This window comes from Hippoglossus hippoglossus, chromosome 1 (assembly GCF_009819705.1).
Source record: "Hippoglossus hippoglossus isolate fHipHip1 chromosome 1, fHipHip1.pri, whole genome shotgun sequence".
NCBI lineage: Eukaryota > Metazoa > Chordata > Actinopteri > Pleuronectiformes > Pleuronectidae > Hippoglossus > Hippoglossus hippoglossus.
Window position 1 is genome coordinate 26,241,899 of NC_047151.1, and position 18,146 is coordinate 26,260,044.

General features: G+C 42.0%; 3 protein-coding genes across 6 annotated transcripts in view; all 3 read right to left on the reverse strand.

The window, feature by feature from the left end:
• Window positions 1–525: 525 nt before the first annotated feature.
• Window positions 526–2,833, reverse strand: LOC117759445. 3 transcript variants are annotated; one of them, XM_034581590.1, is made up of 4 exons: window positions 2,714–2,774; window positions 1,905–1,913; window positions 1,649–1,856; window positions 526–1,234 (listed from the first exon to the last, which is right to left on the reverse strand). In XM_034581590.1, exons 1-4 carry the CDS (start codon window positions 2,740–2,742, stop codon window positions 563–565), a joined length of 918 nt encoding a protein of 305 aa, XP_034437481.1. In that variant the 5' UTR covers window positions 2,743–2,774; the 3' UTR covers window positions 526–562. The 3 variants fall into 3 exon arrangements, with proteins under 3 accessions (XP_034437481.1, XP_034437483.1, XP_034437476.1); XM_034581592.1 differs by having other exon boundaries at window positions 526–1,198; window positions 1,769–1,913; window positions 2,714–2,833; XM_034581585.1 differs by having other exon boundaries at window positions 1,649–1,913; window positions 2,714–2,833.
• Window positions 2,834–11,213: 8,380 nt separating this feature from the next.
• On the reverse strand, window positions 11,214–15,422 carry atf4a (activating transcription factor 4a). 2 transcript variants are annotated; one of them, XR_004613464.1, is made up of 5 exons: window positions 15,180–15,422; window positions 13,756–13,938; window positions 13,315–13,608; window positions 11,805–12,908; window positions 11,214–11,756 (listed from the first exon to the last, which is right to left on the reverse strand). XR_004613464.1 is itself a non-coding variant. In XM_034581524.1 (4 exons), the coding sequence occupies exons 2-4, from the start codon at window positions 13,802–13,804 to the stop codon at window positions 11,926–11,928; spliced, it is 1,326 nt and encodes a 441-aa protein (XP_034437415.1). In that variant the 5' UTR covers window positions 13,805–13,938; window positions 15,180–15,422; the 3' UTR covers window positions 11,214–11,925. The 2 variants fall into 2 exon arrangements, 1 of the variants encoding a protein (XP_034437415.1); XM_034581524.1 differs by having other exon boundaries at window positions 11,214–12,908.
• Window positions 15,423–17,194: 1,772 nt separating this feature from the next.
• The window catches only part of rps19bp1 (ribosomal protein S19 binding protein 1), a 2,179-nt gene continuing 1,227 nt past the window's right edge, over window positions 17,195–18,146 (reverse strand). Inside the window, exon 4 of the mRNA XM_034581779.1 lies at window positions 17,195–17,887. Coding sequence (XP_034437670.1) covers window positions 17,738–17,887 — 150 coding nt within the window. The 3' untranslated portion in view covers window positions 17,195–17,737. The remainder of the gene's footprint in view (window positions 17,888–18,146) is intronic.

Sequence of the window (18,146 nt, forward strand, 5' to 3'; positions counted from 1 at the left end):
TTCCTCACATCTCAGTAATAAAAAGACTCGTTAACTCGATCACATCTTGAGTCCACGTTAACGACGGCCTGGAGCAGTGGCTGGTGCACAGAGCACTGATTAAGCAATTAGTCCTTTATTAAGCCTCATCATGGGAAACACACTGTGGGACCAATTAGCAGGAATGTAATGAGCGGGCACATTGTGTCATTGGTCCACATCATGAATACACAACACACTATAATAAGTAAAGAACACAGCATATTTATTCTGATTAGAAACTCGCTGCACACGTTGTTTGAAAAGATTTGAAGTTCAGAATTATCTTTGTGATCATTATTTTGAAACTTATTTTTGCCTCCACCAAGAAGGTTAAGTTTTCACCCTTTGTTTGTTTCTTTTTAAGAAAAATTACACAAAAACAACTGAACAGTTTTTAATGAGACGTTGTTTTATGGGTCAGTGGGTGGATTTACATTTTTACTGGTTTCCCAGAGAATAATTGATTAAATCTTGCTGAAAAAAAATAAGGCATATCTGGGGGGGGTTAGGTGACATCGGAGGACATGAATGGGAATCGTTTTTAAACCTGAGTCATTTTGCTGTGTATCTCCTTCAGACCTTCCAGGCTGGCTTCAGGTCCATCTTCTGAGCTCACGTATCCAGGGTAGGTGGGGTAGAACCGGGGCGTGCTAGGTTCAGTGATGTCACTTCCTGCCCTTGATGATGGAGGGGAAAACAGCGGTATCAACTTGGCATGTGCATAGTCAATCTCAAAACCCTCGAAAATGAGCCCCACCCCAGAGGCACCCAACCCCTCCTCCAGAAGTCGGGACACTTTCTTAGTCGCCAACACCAATCCTTCATAATCCGTTTTTTCTAATCTGAATATATCAGAGGTCAAAGGTCGACGTGGGACCAGCACAGTGAATCCAGGGGAGTTGGGGAAAGGCGTGAGAAACGCCACATGACCCTCGTCCTCCCACACGCGCCACTGCTGCTCCTCCCCACGCACAATGCGTGAGAACAGCCCGGGGTGAGCCGGGTCGGCCCCGAGGAAAGTCAGATTGGGAGGTGCGTCCGGAGACGGGAGTTTGGCTCGAATCTTGGTTTGGATTTCAGTCAGGCTTGAGTCGCTCCATCTGGGGGCTGTCTTAGACGTGCAGTACCCCGGGTCCTGGGCGTTGTGCTCCTCCTCTCCCGCCAGGTGAGGGCGCCACTCGGCATCCAGACCATGTAAGGGGAGGACACAAATCTGTGGAAATGAAAATAACATGGAAAATGAAAACAGGAACAAACTGTCACATCCACAGCTGCACGATTTGAAAATCTTCATGTCTACTGTTGTTGCAGTGCTGGAGGATTTCCTAATGTTGTCATGTGTTGTATAGTGTTCAGCAATATCACCACCTGGTGGACAGGAGTGGAACAGCTTGTTGTAGCCATGTAGAGGCTAAATTTCCTTATTTCCACTCGTCTGCAAGAACCTTTTAGTTCCCTTGTAGAACGTTTCAGGGACTAAAAGATCCAGGGTTTTGTTCCTCATCATGGCAGAAGTATAACTTTTCAACACATTGGTGCTGGCAAAACAATATTGGCAATAAAGTAGCTTTAAAATATGATCATCAACCTTCTAAGGGTCTCACTGGCTGCTCTGTACAGCTCTCACCTGGGCAGGCCTGTCTCTGTGGGGTCTGCTGACCAGCGCACACCTCCGAACCCCCAACCTCTCACACAGCAGCTGGGACACGGCTCTCGCTCCCAGCAGCCAGGACAGGTACTCCGGCTCCTGCAGGTGGAAGATGCTTCCTCCCGGGCTGCCGGGGCTCAGGCTCTCCAGGATAACGGAGCCCGGGGTCCAGGGCCGTGGGTGGAGGTAGGCCACCAGCCCCTCAGACTCCCAGAGGACATGATGGGAAAGAGCGGAGGACATTCTGTGGAGCGAGAGGAGAAGATCATAGTGGAAGATTGAAGTGAGACACATAGCTTTTTCTTTTCAAAATAATAAAAACCATTGTGTCACAGTCTCTTATTCATATATGAAAATGACATGACAATAAAATAAAACATAATGAAAAGGAAAGCAAGAAAAATTGTTTAAATTTGATGGGAACATATTTTATTTTGCATTAAGATATGTAGTGATGTAGCTGTATTTTCTAAAATGTTCTGATATTGTCTGATTCAATTAAAGCTGCAGTTTATCTTTTATCGTTATTTTATAGTTATTTTAAACAAATATTTGTATTGATTTAATTCAATGCAGACCAGATGGTTTATATTTACATAAAGATAACATTTTATGAATATTTTCTGTATTCCAGTTCTATATGTTTTGTTGTATTTGTAGTTTTTAAATCACTTATGAGCCTGTTTTTTCAAGTTTCCTCCTCAATATTGCAGATATTAGACACTGGTTTAAAATAACTTTAACTTTTGATCTCACTGACACATAACGTTATCAATAACGTGACACCAACTTCAAGCTTTGCGTTAAAATACGAGCAACTAACTAAATGACATGTGAGCCGTATTTCAGAATGGACTGACAGGACTCAGTCAAAGTCAGAATCAAAGTGAAACTCAATTGTTTTAAACGTGAAAATGACGCTTGTGTGTTAAAATAGCTGTTACTTCAAAGGAGTCTGGCACGTGAGCTCGTGAGATACAGTGGAGTTCCGGGTTGTTTTATTCTTAAATTAACGTTTTAAATTTAAAAATGAACTGAACTGACCTTCTGAGAGTGAAGCTTGAAAACAGCATCAAGTTACCAAGTGACAATAAACAGATTTCTTCTTCTCTACACAAGTGAAAACTTCATGTTTCCTCTTTATAGAAAACAGAAACATTCAAACTCACACTTCCTCTTTACAGATTCTTCTTCTAGCGTTTGGTAAAACTGCTTCAAGAAGCTCTACCCCCACCTACTGGACTGGAGGTGTAGTACAGTGGCCCAGAGGGTGAAACTACATAGAAACTGAAATACATACATTTATAAATAAATATTGTATAAATAAATAAATATGTAATAGTAGAAATGTATAATTCAATAATAAAATGTAGAAACAAATGTGGAAATAAGTTTAAAAACAGATAGAAATTGTTTCTCTTTCATTTATGCATTAAATTGTTTAATTCTGCATTTATTTATCTATTTACACTTTTACACTTTACAATTTACACTTTTTCTCTTTCATACATCTAACCTACTTATCCCAGTTCTGTCTTTATTGTGTATACTGTACTTTATATATTCTTATTTAGCCTCATTTTATACATTGTATTATTTTTTTACAAACTTTTTATTTTATAGTCTTACCTATATTTTGTATTTCTGTTAGATGTTATTGTCTTGGTCCGTACATATTTATATTCTTGGCTGGAGCAACTGTAGCAAAACCTGAATGAAAATCAATTCTCCCCCTGGGATCGATGAAACGTGTCTGATTCTTACTCTGATATGCTGATTCTTCGTTTGGGGGTTTGAGTGCTGAACATTTCTTTGTGCACTTATCCCTCTATCGATCTATCTACCGTCTGTCTGTCTGTCTTTACATCTAAACCAGGTCCCTCCATCACGACTGTAAAGGTCACTCAACACCTCTTTATATTCCGTCTCTGCTCAACACGCTCACTGAAACTCTCTGGCTGCAGTTTGAAGAAGTGACACCAGAGGAAGCCCCTGAGCTGCGGATTAAAGGGCAGTGACTCACTATAGGAGACCAAATGTTCAGGAGCAACTTGAACACAAAGGTGCAGTAAAACCTTATCACTCAAATTCCATCTGCACCAACTTATCAGGTTTTCAGCAGAGGGTGAATTCGTCTTACGTTTGGTTCACGTTGTCACTTCCTCTTTCTGCAGCTGATCACATTTTTGAACAGGCTAGTCCTCTTTCTCCCGCCCTTGTTTCCAGTTACTATGCCATGAAATGACTTCACACACACACACACACACACACACACAAAAGATCTTGGTCCTCGCAATAAAAGAAAGAGAGAAGGAATATTACCCTCTTATGTAACACAGTCAATGACAAATTTCATGTTGACTGGAATTCTGTGTCCTTCTTAAGTTAAATAATCTACGATACATGACAAAATAAGGAAATAGTAAAGACATTCTGTGGTTTGCATGAGGTCTCACGTGAAGAGACAGTGAGGTGCGGAGGGAAAATGTGTCGCTCCACTTTGTGGCAGTAAATCTGTCGTGCTAATCTGCAGCCTGTGACCTGGGTAATGAGCTCAGCTGCTCGGAGATCCTCTGATCTGAGAGCAGCGACATCAGCTGAGCTCCAGGGAGATGATTCACTCAGACACGAGGGGCAGAGACGTGGAGAAACTCAGGAGAGGACACTAAATATACAGACATATCCTTCTTCAGATGTCATAGGTGGCATCCAACACAGTTTTCCATTATATAATTAACTCTTTATTTGGTTTTTAAATGATACCAACCACAGCAGGAAACAGTAAAAACACAGAGAGGAACTTACGCAAGAAATATATGTATTTACACACATCAAGTTAAAATACATCAGAATAAAACCATGGAATTATTTAGCAAAGGGGTTTATATCGAGAATATTTGATGGATTACAAATGTCGATCAGACAGATTTTATAAGAAATACTCATGTACCCGTAAAGTTTATCTGTTAGTTCTGCTGCTGTGCATTCAATCTGATGTTAGAAGCAGGAAAAGTACATTTCCAAACACAGCATTTGCATAAAAACTAGTCATTTACTGGCAGAGAACGAGAAGAAGTGAGGTGATCATTTACTGAAACAGGATGTGATGAAACAAACGTCTGAGGGCAAAACTCACACCGGATGTGTGTTTATTTAATTATTATTAACCCAGAGGTAAAAAACGGAACTAGGCTCTTCCTTTCTCTGAAGTTGACTCATAAATGGCTAAACCACATGTAGTTTATGGGTGGATCCAGCTTTACTGTTCACAAATGGCAGGAACTGTGTCATAAAGGTTTCCTGTTTTCAGGTCTTCACACAATTAAACACAGCAACACACGTTTTCTCCACCCTTTCATTTTTCTTTTGTTCTCACCTATGTTTCCCAAAGAGGAAACAGAAATCAGATCATCTTGAAACAGTTTGAGGGACCACTGATGTTTCTGGTGCAGGTTGTTTGAGGTTAATGCCCAAAGTGACTCTGATATTAATATCAGAGTTTCATTCAATACTGAGTGAGCAGCATCTTTTAAATAACCTTTGATATTTTATTGGCGAAATTAGTCTTTTAGTTGATTTTACTTAAATTATCTTTTACTGTATCTGTTTGTATTAATTATATATTATATTATTATACACATGAGAATTATCGTCAAGGATGACGTCATTTTCTGCTTCACCTTGTTTGGTCGATCATTGTTTGAAATATCTTCACCAGGAAGTACAAATATATTTACTGTAAACTGTGAAGATGTTTCCTCAAAACAAGGTGTGGATGAGCAGGAAGATAAAACCCCTGCTTGTAAAACATTCACCCACAGGTGTGTTAATGTAATGTGTGATTTGTTTCTTGATGTCAATGCTATCACTCAAAGTAAACTTTAAAAATGCAAACACAGTGGAAACCAAGCTCGGAATCAGCGGAGCTACTGTTTCATAGAAAGGTTGAGTCAACAAACGCTTTAACCATTTGCTCTCAGTCCAGTTTGTTATGGCTGATCCTTCCTTTCGCAGCAACTTCAGGGATTAAACTAAAAAGTCCTTGAGGCCTGAGTTACACGGTTTGACTTTTCGATTAAAGAGATTCAATGAAAATAAGTCCAAACGATGATTTTACACAAATTATGAACAAAATAGTCACAGCCATCAACGAAACTAATCTAGCAACAATCAAATCACGTGACCAAACGTTACCAATCACTGTTATCACAATAATACATTTAATTTAAGAAAAAGATATTAACAAATAACAACAGACCAAAACAAATCTAATAATATTACTTCAGTCATTCTGCTGTCAGGCTACTAAAGGCTTTAAGTTGTTGATTGCTGTTGTTGCTCATGACGATTCTTGAACTGGTCACTGGCACGTTGATTGTCTGATTGTGGCTATTAATTTATTTATCCTTATTTATTCACATTAATAGGTGGGACAAAGTTGTCTGAATGTGAAAAATTAAATATTCCTAGACTACATTGGCTCCTACACCATTCGTTTGTAAGACATAACCTTGTACTGGTCGTAAAGTAGGAAGTAGTAGTTCAAACTGTCACATATATGTGTTGTAGTTGATATCAGGCAGGAATAGACTTGCTAACAGCCTGAGGTCACAATATCAGAATGTGTCGGATTGCTTGGCTCTCACTGACTTACACTAGACTAACTATAGCCTCATGGCCTTACTAGGTTCCAGCACCTTTGTGACGCAGATGCCATTAAGTCTTGTGACATAATGTGAAATATAGCTGAGGACTGTCTCAGCCGCCTGCGCTCAAACACTCAGGGGCTGGGTACGAGTCGGTTTGTGCCACCGTCAGACCAGTTGAACCGGCTCCAGGAAACAGTCGTGCATTTTTTTCAAAGAGCTTAAAGAAATGAGAGGAAAGCTTGAGGCTACACACTCAGTTGTTGGTTCATTTGGGTTCCACCCATAGACGCAGCTAAAAGATAATGCAGGCGACTACACCTTCATGAAGGTTGTTTTCGTCCACACAACAAACTGCAGCCTTGTTCTTCTCCGGGGCAACAAGGCTCCAGAAATGGGAGAAGGGGTTTTCTGTGTGGAGCTCGGGAAACAAAGTTTTGTGTATTTTTAAAGAATATAGTTTAAACTTTTGGGGAAATGCTCATTTGTGCGTTAGAGGTGTCGCAGGTAATTTTACCTTTGGACAGAGCTATGCTAGTTCCCCATGTTCCACTCTTGCTAGCTTAGCTAACTGGTTTAGCTTCATAATTAGCTTACATATAAAAGTACTGAAATGCTATAAAGCAATGTTCAATATACTGAGCCTATATAATTGACTGTATACAAAGATGGACAGCTCCCAAAAGGGAAGCCAAAGAAGCTTGATTGCCCCCTGCTGGCTGGCTGCAGTATAGGTCAGAAACCCTGCCTTCTCCATGTTAGCGGGTAGGACATGGGCCAAATTTAAAGCTCAAAATACACATAAAAACGAACAATTCAGGACTTTGATGTCGCGGCTCCACCCCCCACCCCCCCCCCCCCCCCCCCCCCCCCCACCCCCCCGATCGCTACTCTGCAGACTCTGGCTCCAAATTACGTCTTCACCGCATAGTTTTGCTTCATTTCTGGATAGTGGGAGAAAGTGGAAATCTGACGTCCATCTTCATAAACAAACTATGATTTATACCAATAAGAGAAAAGACTCATCAGTTTTATGATCTTTGTCTAAATGTAACACAACACAGAACCGTCCCAGAGAGAGCCAGAATGTGAATTCAGTTCCTCGTGTATCCCTCTGGCTTCCCTCAGTACGGACGTTTCCCCTTTTAACTACAAAGCATTCTGTTGTGTCCTGGTTCAGAACAACTCAGTCGTGAAATACCTCATGACCTGAGACACATGACTGCACACAAACACACACACATTCTGTTCCTGCAACTGTCTGTGTTTAATTGTGTGAGGCGACAACAGAGTAACGCACCGTCACCGAGCCGCAGATAAACGAAGTTCCTCAAACTGCCGTGATCCTGATTGGACCGCAGAGGAATGTGACGAGACGAGAATAAACGTGGCTCTGCTCGGGGCCACCACGCCCACCGTCCGCTCACATGAGAAATCAAACAAGCACCGATCACTTTCAACACACTTTCATTTTATTAATCCTCTGCACTAACTCCAACTTCTCTCTTTTCGAGGATCTGGGTGTGGGCTGAATGTTTAAAGTGTCTCCTACAGAAACCGGATTCCACGTTCACATGAACCTCGGCCGTTCTCTGGATTCTTAAGGTCACTCGTCTCACGTGGGGATGAAACACATGAGAAGCCTGTTCTCCCTCTACCCACACACTGCTCATCACACTCACCACAGTCAGTCACTTAATCATACGTTAGACGTCATTATCCATGAAGAAGGAGCACGATACAGCAATTAAAGGTCTGACCACAGATGATATGAAGTTTGAGAGATCCACAAACAGTAGAGGAAAGTTATGAAATGGGTTTTTTATTCCACCAATAAAAGAAACTCATCTTCACAGACTGTAATTTAACGATTTTCCCTTCTTACAAAACCTGAAATTTTGCACAGCAACTTATAACAAGTGGTATAAATCTGTTGGTCTCATCCAGGACCTGTTCACGTGCACGAAGCAGCTCCACTAAAGAGGTTGAGTTTTCCTCTGTGTTTGTTCGTCTGGTTATTAAGAAGGAACTCATTACATTTTGGTGCAGATCCTGATCAGGGATTTCTTCTTTAATTGATTTCTCAAAGAATAATGTGGGAATCGTGACGGGACATATTATATAGAATATAAATGTGGTTTCATAATTTCTACTGAGGGCCATTCTAGTGCGGATTACATCACAAAGTCAGTATGAATACTGACTTCTGAGCATCACAACCCACAGCACAAGGAAAACAGACGATCTGTTCACATCTGGAGGAAATTAATGTTGGAAAAAGCTCCAGAAAGAAACTTTAATACTTAAAGTATTAAAGAGAAAGACAGACATGTGGTACGTTGTGTGTTTGTATACCGCACACACTATAGACTCACACAGACACACAGAGACTTGCTGAGTCATTTCAATGAAATAACAACATTGTTTCTGTGAGTTATGCAACATGGAGAAGTGTTTCTATTCTCCAGACAAGTATCTGAGAAACATGATATAAAACAACATGGTTCACATGTATGAAATAACGAACTTTATATTCTTTATTATTTACTGGTTGCTTGCTAACTGGGAAACTGAAGCACGTCAGTCAATCTTCACTCTAAATGTCATTTCACGTGACTTCCTTCTTTGTTATGAAATAATTTTATATCTATAATAATTGAATTATACTTAATTATAATTAATCGTTTTAAAAGAAATGTGTCCACGCCCTACTTTTCTTTTAACAGCCACACGCACCAGGAATTAGCAGAACTAAAGGAGTACGAAGCATGTGGACACTTTTAATCATGTGGATTAACAGGTGCTGAGCTCTCAGGTAACTCAGTTGTGACCTAAATATCCAAGTCACAATAAAGCGTCCGTGTTATCGCTTCTGCTTCAGGTCGACAGCTCAGTCAGCTCTTCTTATCTGAGTGTTCCCAGGAGGGCAAGGCCTCTCTACTGAGGAATCTGTCAGGGAGGAGTGTGTGTGCGTGTGTGTGTGTGTCTTCACTGCCACGACTAAATTTACACAGCTGCTCGACACAAGTCAGCACATTGAGCTCGCACACACGTTCGGGTCAGTGTCAGATACTACGTCCACTTCATTCAGGCCCAAGAGGCAAAAATTAAATCAGAACCAAAACTCATTTTAATGTTGTTGCTGTTAAAACTCGTAAACTAAGGATGTGTTGGACGTTGTGAACAGTTTTTTGAAGCAGTGACTAAACAGGCAACTGCTCTGAAGTGCAAAATGTCCCACACACATTTACACACTTATCCCCAGGCACCACAGAGACTTCCATTCATTACTAACAGCCCAACCAAAACATGATCTCTGACCTCAAACAGGAGCAATTCATAACTTACCCAAACCTTAAGTAAACTATCACAACTTAATGTCCAACCCTGAACTAAACCTAATTCTTAACCCTGAGACAGATCTTGGAAAGTGGGTCAGAAAGTTAAGGGGCCGGCCCACGATTCCCCAAGATGTCCTCACTCCTGAAGATAAATCCACACATAGATATCTTTACACACACACACACTCAAACTGAGACATCTGTGCTCCACCCCCCCCCGCCCCCCTATCGCCCGCCTGTGAAAGCCTCCCTGTGAGACCCTGGTGAGTGTTTTCTGTTTTCACGATTACAGGGAAGGACCTTCCCGTAAAACACTGGCCCAGCTGTTTCTCGCTCTGTTTCCTCCCTGGTCTCTCACTTCCTGACCGAAAGCTCCAGGTGGACACGAAGGATTCAGTCGACTGGTCTGAACTTGTCTTGCAGGTTAAACCTCAGGAATTTATTTGCACATGCAAACTATGAGGAACTGTATTTTTAACCCTGCTTAGTTCCGAGGAATATTACGGTCGTTCATCAGAATAAAATTAGAGGAAGAAGTTTTTTTTTTTCTTCCATTTTGCATTTTGAGAATAAAAATACAATTTTAAAGTCGTGTGTACAAGTCCACAGAGATGGCAAAATGAAAAATAAAAGTAAAACTAATCAAGAACAAGTCGAGAATAGAGAGAAGTCGATCTTATAATATATCAAATGGACAAGGAAATTATATTATCACATAAACACATGGTAACGATGTTTGCACTGTTTAAACTTATTTTATCATTATTTAGGATTTCTAGAATTAAGTTGGAAGTGTTGAGGAAAAAATTTGATATAACATTTGATATATTTTGTACAAAATGCCTTGTGTATATTAACTTGAGATTGTTCTTCAGAATATGTGTGATAATGAGTTTTATGTCTGTTGAGGAGGAACCACACCAACTCTGGCAGTTTACAGGTTTGTATTCTTAAACTGATCCTCAAGCGTTCACACCCTCCTCCTGCCACCAGCTTCTTATCAGGGGTGTTTATTTTCCATGACTCTGCAACCTATGCTTCGACACGAGAGCTCTGTGACTCACACGTAAATAATACAACTAGGAGAAGCAGAATACTAGTGCATCTCTGTTAGACTGCTAGAAGACTTCATTGACATTTCTTTCATAAATTCGGGCCCAATTCCTCTGGTTGTGTAAATGTTATTAATGTCACCTTAACAGAAAACTCAGATGAAAAACAAGCTGTTGTTTCACCTTTATTTGAAATTAAAGGCCTGCTCACAAAGTTGTTATCGAACTTTTTGTTGATAACTGGACGCCTAAGGCTGCATATTGAACATTGTTGGAGCTGTTGACTAAACTTAACTACAGTTGTCTTTTCCTCTGAGTCACATCAGAAAAAACACTGGACAATGCCACGTTGAATTTTCGCAAAACTGTTGTCAGACACTTAAAAGCAGCTAAATGAAATTTGAGTTACAGACATTAACAGTCGAGGAAAGAGCTTCGTCACCTCTGCAGGCACGAGAAGATTGAGTTTTCTGCTACTGTCATTAGAAAAAGCACACCACACATGTCACTTGCATACAGAGATATTTATTAGAAAAAAAAATAAGCAAAGCATTTTACAAAACCAAACACCTGCAATAACAGACTGAGCTACTTGAGATATGATCGGGTTTTATCCAGCTTTAAATAACAAAAGCCACGATCAGAAGATAAATCTATATACACAAGGAAAAAACACGTCGATAGTTTGACATCAAGAATTTGGCTTGAGGCCCCTTTCTGGACTTGAAGCTGTTAAGAAGAAGGTCAGTAAACAGGGTGGGTGGGTTTTCAAAAGGAGTGGGTAACATGGAGTCATTTTATTGAAGCTACGAATTAGGATGTCTGGCAACTGGAGGAGTGTGAAGGAATCTCTCAAGTCTACAACACTGCTGTGAGCTCGTACTCACGCCTTTGCGTCAAGTCTACAAAGACAGACACACACTCCATCGGGTGGTGGGACAGGAGTACGTGTGGGGATCGAACAGGGGACTGAGAGACAAGCATGTACAGATGCTTCACCAGACGACCCCCCCCCCCAGCCCTACACTAATCTCAACTTCCACAGGCTCTATCCGTCTCTTTCAGCCGCAAGTTTCACACTTCCACTCTCACGTGCCGTTTGTCTTTAATCTCTTAAGAAAATTATACATTGCCAAGACTACAATGCTGCTAGTTACAGCATGTGGGCACTGGAGCAGAAACACGAGTCCACCGCAGAGAGACTGGACCACAGCCTCTTATTTAGCAGCAGTGCTGCTCTTGTTGCGGCGCTTGCGAACTTCCTCCATCAGATCCTTGAGATACTGAATCTCACGGCTTATGGACTCTGCCTTCTCCTCCAACTCTTGGTTCCTCTTCTCCAGCTCATCACACTCGGTGGACAACAGGTCATGCTCGACCCGCTTCTTCTGCCGGTAGCGAGTGGCTGCCGTCTTGTTCTGCTCCATCTTCTTCAGTTTCTTCTCAACCACCCTGGGAAAGCCAGACACCGACTTGACCTTGGCGGCCTTGGCCGAGGGGGAGGAAGAGGCGGTGGGCTCTGGTTTGGTGTAGGGCTTTGTCCTGGAGGAACCAGTTGTAGAAGAGGGGGTGGGAGAAGGAGAGGGGAGACGAGGTGGTGAGCCGGCAAGTGAGTCGATTCCAGAGTCGACATCACAGTCGTTGGGTGGAGACGGGGATTTAACGGATGGCTCAGGGACAGAGACGAGGGCCGGCTCTTCTTTGTTGGCAACCACCAACAAGAAGGGACCAGGGATTGGGAGGGAGACCATAACGGGGCTGGTGGCCCGAATGCTTCCACTTGGATCCTGGATGATGGCGGCGGTGACAGTTGTGGCCACTTCGTCCAGCACGTCCACTTCACTTAGCTCGAATGTGAATGCTGGAGAGGCGGGAGGCGGCGAGGGAGGCTCAGACTTCATAACAACAACCTGAGCCACCTCTGTCTTCTCAGCCTCAGCTTCCACAGGAGCAGGGAGCTCCAGAGGGAGGTCGGGGATATCGGGCAACGACAGACCAAGCTCCAGGCTCTCAGGAGAGGTAGGGACGGCTGAGTCGTAGGAGTCGAGATCCAGATCCATCTGGGAGTCAAGAGAGGCCAGGAGATCCTCAGGAGAACTGGGAGTATCATCAGGTGAGCAGGCGCCAATGAGGGAATCCAGGTCTAACTCACTCAGGTCGATTTTCTCTGTCATCCATTCCATGCCTGCAAAGGCGTCATCTGTTGACAAAGATTTATTTCCATTTAATCAAAAAGCAAGAAAATATTGAATTATCTTTATATTTATTTAATGATGACCTCAAGCTAAAATCAGTTTCTACCAATACCTGCCTCATGTTTCTAACTTTGGCGCTAGATGACATAACAGTGTTTACCAAGACACACGCCTAACAAACAGGTTTTTAAGGAATGTAGTTCAATTTCTTCCCCTGTATGAATATAATGTGGTAAAGTGATTAAGTACTTTAATCTTCCTTGCCACCTGCTGCCAATAAACCGATCAAAGAAGAAGAGAAACGCCTTTATAAAATATGTACTTATGGTCTGGAAGCAATTCAAAAGCAGAACCTCTTGTCCTTCACATATCAACAATGACAGTGACGAGAAAGATTCCAGTCACCCTCACCTTTGCCATCGTCTGCTCTGATGTGGGTGTCGAGCAGGCCGCTGGCACTCAGCCAGGGTAGGGAGTCTACTCCGGCCTTGGTTCCCAGGAATGAGGAGGGATGGGCGGGAGGAGGAGAGGGGGGAGGAGAGGACGACAATGTCTGATAGGGAGACAGGGAAGATGCGTAGGAGGAGAAAGAGAGGGGGGGCGAGGCTGGCGCCTTCCCCTCTAGAAAAGAGGAGGGAGAAAGAGCTTCTTCTTCATCTTGGTCCAGAAGGGGCCCCATGTGGTCAGCCGTCAGAAACGAGGGTTCTGTGCACAAGGAAATCCTTCGTTAAGTATCAGACTCTCTACAAAATATGCAATTACAGTTAATAATCAAAAACCCGCTTCAGAGCATATCCATTACCCCAAAGTTAAATGAAAAAGGACGGTTTAACACATGTGCGTAACACCAACCTAAGTACAGGGCCCCCACGTCCTCCAAGGCCAACTGCGAGAGTGTCATGGCTGCTGCTGGTCAGTGTTCGCCGTGAATGGTTGATTAAAAACAAAGGAGAGTCCGATGGCGACGTTAATAGGTCGAGGGGTTCGGTACTGCTGTCGACGGCAGCAAAGCTGAGGGTGGTTGTCGAGAGAGACCTGGGTAAAGGACACAGATTACGTTAGGAGGAGAATACATAAGGACAAACACTCAGTGGGAATAACATTGATTTAAGAGGTTAAAGGTGTGTGATGACACTTTGAGCTGAAAATGCTTTAGTCTTGATTTTAATCGCAGACCATTACGGCTCCTTCTGGATTTGCATTTCACATCTTTTGGCCCTAGTCGTCGTTCTGGGCTAAAAACCAAAAGGTGACGGGGTCTTTTCTGTCCAGTAAACTCTTTACCCTGTTTTTAAATCTGCTACACACTCATTTTATAAATGTGTGCTCCCATGACTTGGGGCCTAAATAGTTTTTGTATATTTCTTTGCTTTAAACCAAACGGTAACCTTACCAGCTGTTTTATAAACCTTTATTTCATGTGTTTGTCATGTGAAACATTTTCTTTTGTTTTAAGTTTGTGCTCTGATGCTGTGTGATGTTAGAATATCTTGTAATGCTTCCCATCGTTATAATTCATATCAGTTGCCTTTACTTTATAAGTTTTAATGAGTACAGGTGCTGTTTAAAATTATACATTATGATTAAAATCATCAGCACGAGGGGCTGTGGGTCAACCACGGCTGTACTTCCGGGTTACTACTGCAAATCTCCCCATGACGTCAACCCTCATGCAAACAATGACACGTCCTTGTACGTGTTCGCTGACGTCACGGCAGAGGGGGAGGGGTTAATTTTAGCCGTTCCGGTGACTGGAAACGCCCCGCCCTCCACCGGGGGACAACATTGCCTAATTTGGTCATGTTTCGGTCGGAAGCCCCGCCTTCGGGTGAGGACATCCGCCATTTTCACAACAGAGTGCGCGCCATTTTGGCCGCGCCACGTTGTCAAGAGTTTTCAAAAACACACTAAACACAATTAAACGTGGCAAAAAAAAACCACGTTAACTGATAAAACGGCTACTGCGTGAGTTTTAAATAATCTTGCGTTAACGTGTTTGAATGTGAAGCGGAAACAGCCGCTGACGAGCCGCGATGTAACACTTCAAGAGAAGAAGAGGAGGCGGAGGAGCGGCTCGGGTCTATCCTCAGCTGACACTGAAACCAGACACCGACACAAAGATCCACATCCCCCCCCGATCAGCTGTTCGTTCCCCCGCTGGACCTTCCGAGGAAATCGCCCCCTCCCATGAGTCCGTGCGGGTCTCGACCCACCGGACAACTTCACCCGCGCTTCCCGGGGAGAGTAAAGACTTTAAAACAAACAAAAGTACTTACGCCATTTTGCCAGAAACAGCCATTGCAATTCGCCGCTGCACTGCCGGGTTGATGCCGCTGCACAAGTAGCCGCCGCACGCCGTCAGTGAGCCATAGCAGCGAGGGAGAGAGAGTCCGTGGAGAGGAGTGAGAGAGCGGGGGAGAACAGGAGTCAGGCACCGGGGGGAGGAGGAGACGAGGAGGAGCAGGTCAGGACATAAACAAACAGCGGCGGCAACCAGGAATCTGTCAGCGCGAGAAGGAGGTCACCCGGGACTTTATAGAGCGAAGCACCGCTAACCGTGTTCCTCCGCTGTGTCGCCCCGCAAAGCTGCGATCACTCCGCGGGATTCTGGGTTGCGATTGGCTGGACTCGTGCGGTAGCGTGATAATATAGTTCCTCTACGTACACGTCGAATATAGGTCACAGACAAAATGTAAACATAAAGCTGATGATGGGTTTTTACACCACAGACAAAATAATTAAATATCAAATTATCATGTGTGTAAAATGATACACGTGGAAACAGAAGAACTTTAATCTTTGTATTGTGTTAAACTCAATATACACGTTTGAGCAGCTGTTTTAAACAGAGATGAAGTTTCAGACATATTATCTTTCATTCTGTGTGTTTTTAAAACGATTGAATTTGTAATTTGTATTTAACTATATTTAATTTGTGTATTTTAATTGTCTCAATATACAGTGAAAACAACAGAAACCTTAGAATTACATTTTATTAAACTCTCAGTATTCACATGTTAAGATGCTGTTTAATCAGAGTTGACGTCCAAATTAGTAACTAGTAATTTGTATTTAATTTGTGTATTACATTACATGTTGTAAGAAAATCATCCATTCCCCCTATTGTATGAAATCACAAGTTACTTATGAACAAACTTCAGTAGGAACATATGATCATATCTGTGTATTGTACCATCACATATGTCGACAGGCTTTTTCCTTTCTGTGGTTGGTCCCTTCACTATATGTTGTTTTTCTATATTAGTTGTTGACGTGTCATCACATCAGCAGCAGTCAGCCTCTTGCTCAGACTAAATAAAAAAGGTCTCCTGTGAATTCACTGCAGCTGCTGGATAAACTGAATGAACCCTGCTGGAGTTCACAAAGCTCAGTGCTGGGTCGCCCTCTAGTGGGTAGAATCACACACGCATCTTTTATGAATATCTGAGCATCGTGTGGTTTAACACAGCAACAGCAAATACTGAAAACAAGAGGCGCTCAGTTCAAAGGGTTTACTCTATGTAATCAAAGTTAACTGCAAGGATGAAAACTGTAAAAAGGGTGGGTTATAAAGTTTAGAGAATGTCTTAAAACCAACAAGCAGACAATATACTTACTGAACAAGTCCTTGATATGCATGAGCTCTTCCAGTTCATCATTGAGCACGTCTGCCAATCTGTGAATTTCATTTGCAAATTGGACTCAAAGCCATTCTTCACCCTGTTCATCTTTTCCTTGGGGGAAGTAGATCTCAATACCAAAGCCTTGAATCCGTCTCGAGTACGTCTCTGAGGCCTCGGGGCTGGCTCCTCCTGTAGCAGTAACATCCTTAGACTCAACCGCTCTTTAGAATGTTCTCTAAAGTCAACTCCATGCAACAGCAAAAAGCATTTAAATACTCATTGTGACGTCAAGTACAGAAGCGAATATTCAAATTAGTCAATTTAATTATTAAGAGCTCTCTTCTGAAAAGAGTCTCGTGAGTCGTGGTTTAACTCTTGTAAAGTCGCCCTTTTTGAAAAACCTTGTTGCAAGTACATTTATTTCGACTACAGCCGGAACGAAAGAGAAAACTTTAGATTTGTGTTCCAACAGAATCAAATAAATCAGGACTGGAGGGGAAATCATAACAATACACATGGAGAATAATCAGAATATCTGTCTCTTGAATTATGGAGAAGTTGTTGAACTAATTCTGTGAACTTCTAATGTATCGGTCTCTTTCTACATAAATCTTTTTCATTTTAGACATGTGAAAACAAAGGTGACGAAATGAGATGATGAATGACCCATGAGATATTTCATTATTATGTTTATTAGGCATAAACTCTTGAAAAATAGTCACAATCGATCCTAATGACTAGACAATGACGTTAACTAGAGCCTGTCCAAAAGTATCCATTGGCCAGTATGCACTGATATGAAAACTGCATTCTATAGAATAAATAATGCAGAAAGTTTACAGTTTACATTTAAAAATGTTTATTTTCTTAATTCACATTAAATGTATTTCATTGTATTTGTGTTTTCTTTCTATTTATAGTAAAGTTTATGGTTAAACTATAAAATATCAAGCCACAATTACATTTCTTTTTCCTCATGTTTTATGAATTACAGCACATTATATTTCATGCTGGTAAATCAAATGTTCCCTGTGTCTGAAGTCCAAACACCAACAGCAAATAAAAGCATTTCTCCTCACGGTGTCCTTCTTTCTTTATGAGATGTGAAGTCGATCCAACTTCCAGATCATAGCCTGGTCCAGGAATCTACTCTGATCCACAAAATGCAGCCCAGATGTCTCTTCTCATGCTGCAGTGTCTTTGTGTTTGTTTCATTTCTTCTCCTCGACAGTCCTGCCAAAGTATTCCTTCTGGAACTGCTGGAACTCCTTCTCTGTGAACAACGACTCGGCTGCCTTGGGCTTCTTGGCCGGTCGCTGTGGGTGATTCCTAGACTGTCTACCTGTATTGTGATTCAGGATCTAAGAGGGAAGAGGAACAATTGTACAAACTCATTTGATTAGACAAGTGAAGAGAAGCAGACGCAAATATAACGTAAAGGAAACATCATCAAATAATATTAAAAAATAACCATACATTTGTGATCGTGTTCCAAACAAGCCTTACAGATTTGTGAAGTAAACTCTTAGATGTCTCTCTTACATTTATACTTAAAAGCAAAGTATTGTAGTTGTCTATTAAGTTATGAAAATAGTGTTTGCTAAAGGTGGAAACTGCAGG

Excerpts from the sequence above, each read along its gene's own strand:
- atf4a (XM_034581524.1), bottom strand. The coding sequence starts at position 13,804 with ATGACACTCTCGCAGTTGGCCTTGGAGGACGTGGGGGCCCTGTACTTA. Across the intron at positions 13,609-13,755 it reads CGTGGGGGCCCTGTACTTAG|AACCCTCGTTTCTGACGGCT; the intron begins GTTGGTGTTACG and ends CCTTGTGCACAG. Across the intron at positions 12,909-13,314 it reads CAGAGCAGACGATGGCAAAG|ATGACGCCTTTGCAGGCATG; the intron begins GTGAGGGTGACT and ends CTTTGTCAACAG.
- LOC117759445 (XM_034581585.1), bottom strand. The coding sequence starts at position 2,742 with ATGCTGTTTTCAAGCTTCACTCTCAGAAG. Across the intron at positions 1,914-2,713 it reads TCAAGCTTCACTCTCAGAAG|AATGTCCTCCGCTCTTTCCC; the intron begins GTCAGTTCAGTT and ends CTCGCTCCACAG. Across the intron at positions 1,235-1,648 it reads ACAGAGACAGGCCTGCCCAG|ATTTGTGTCCTCCCCTTACA; the intron begins GTGAGAGCTGTA and ends TCATTTCCACAG.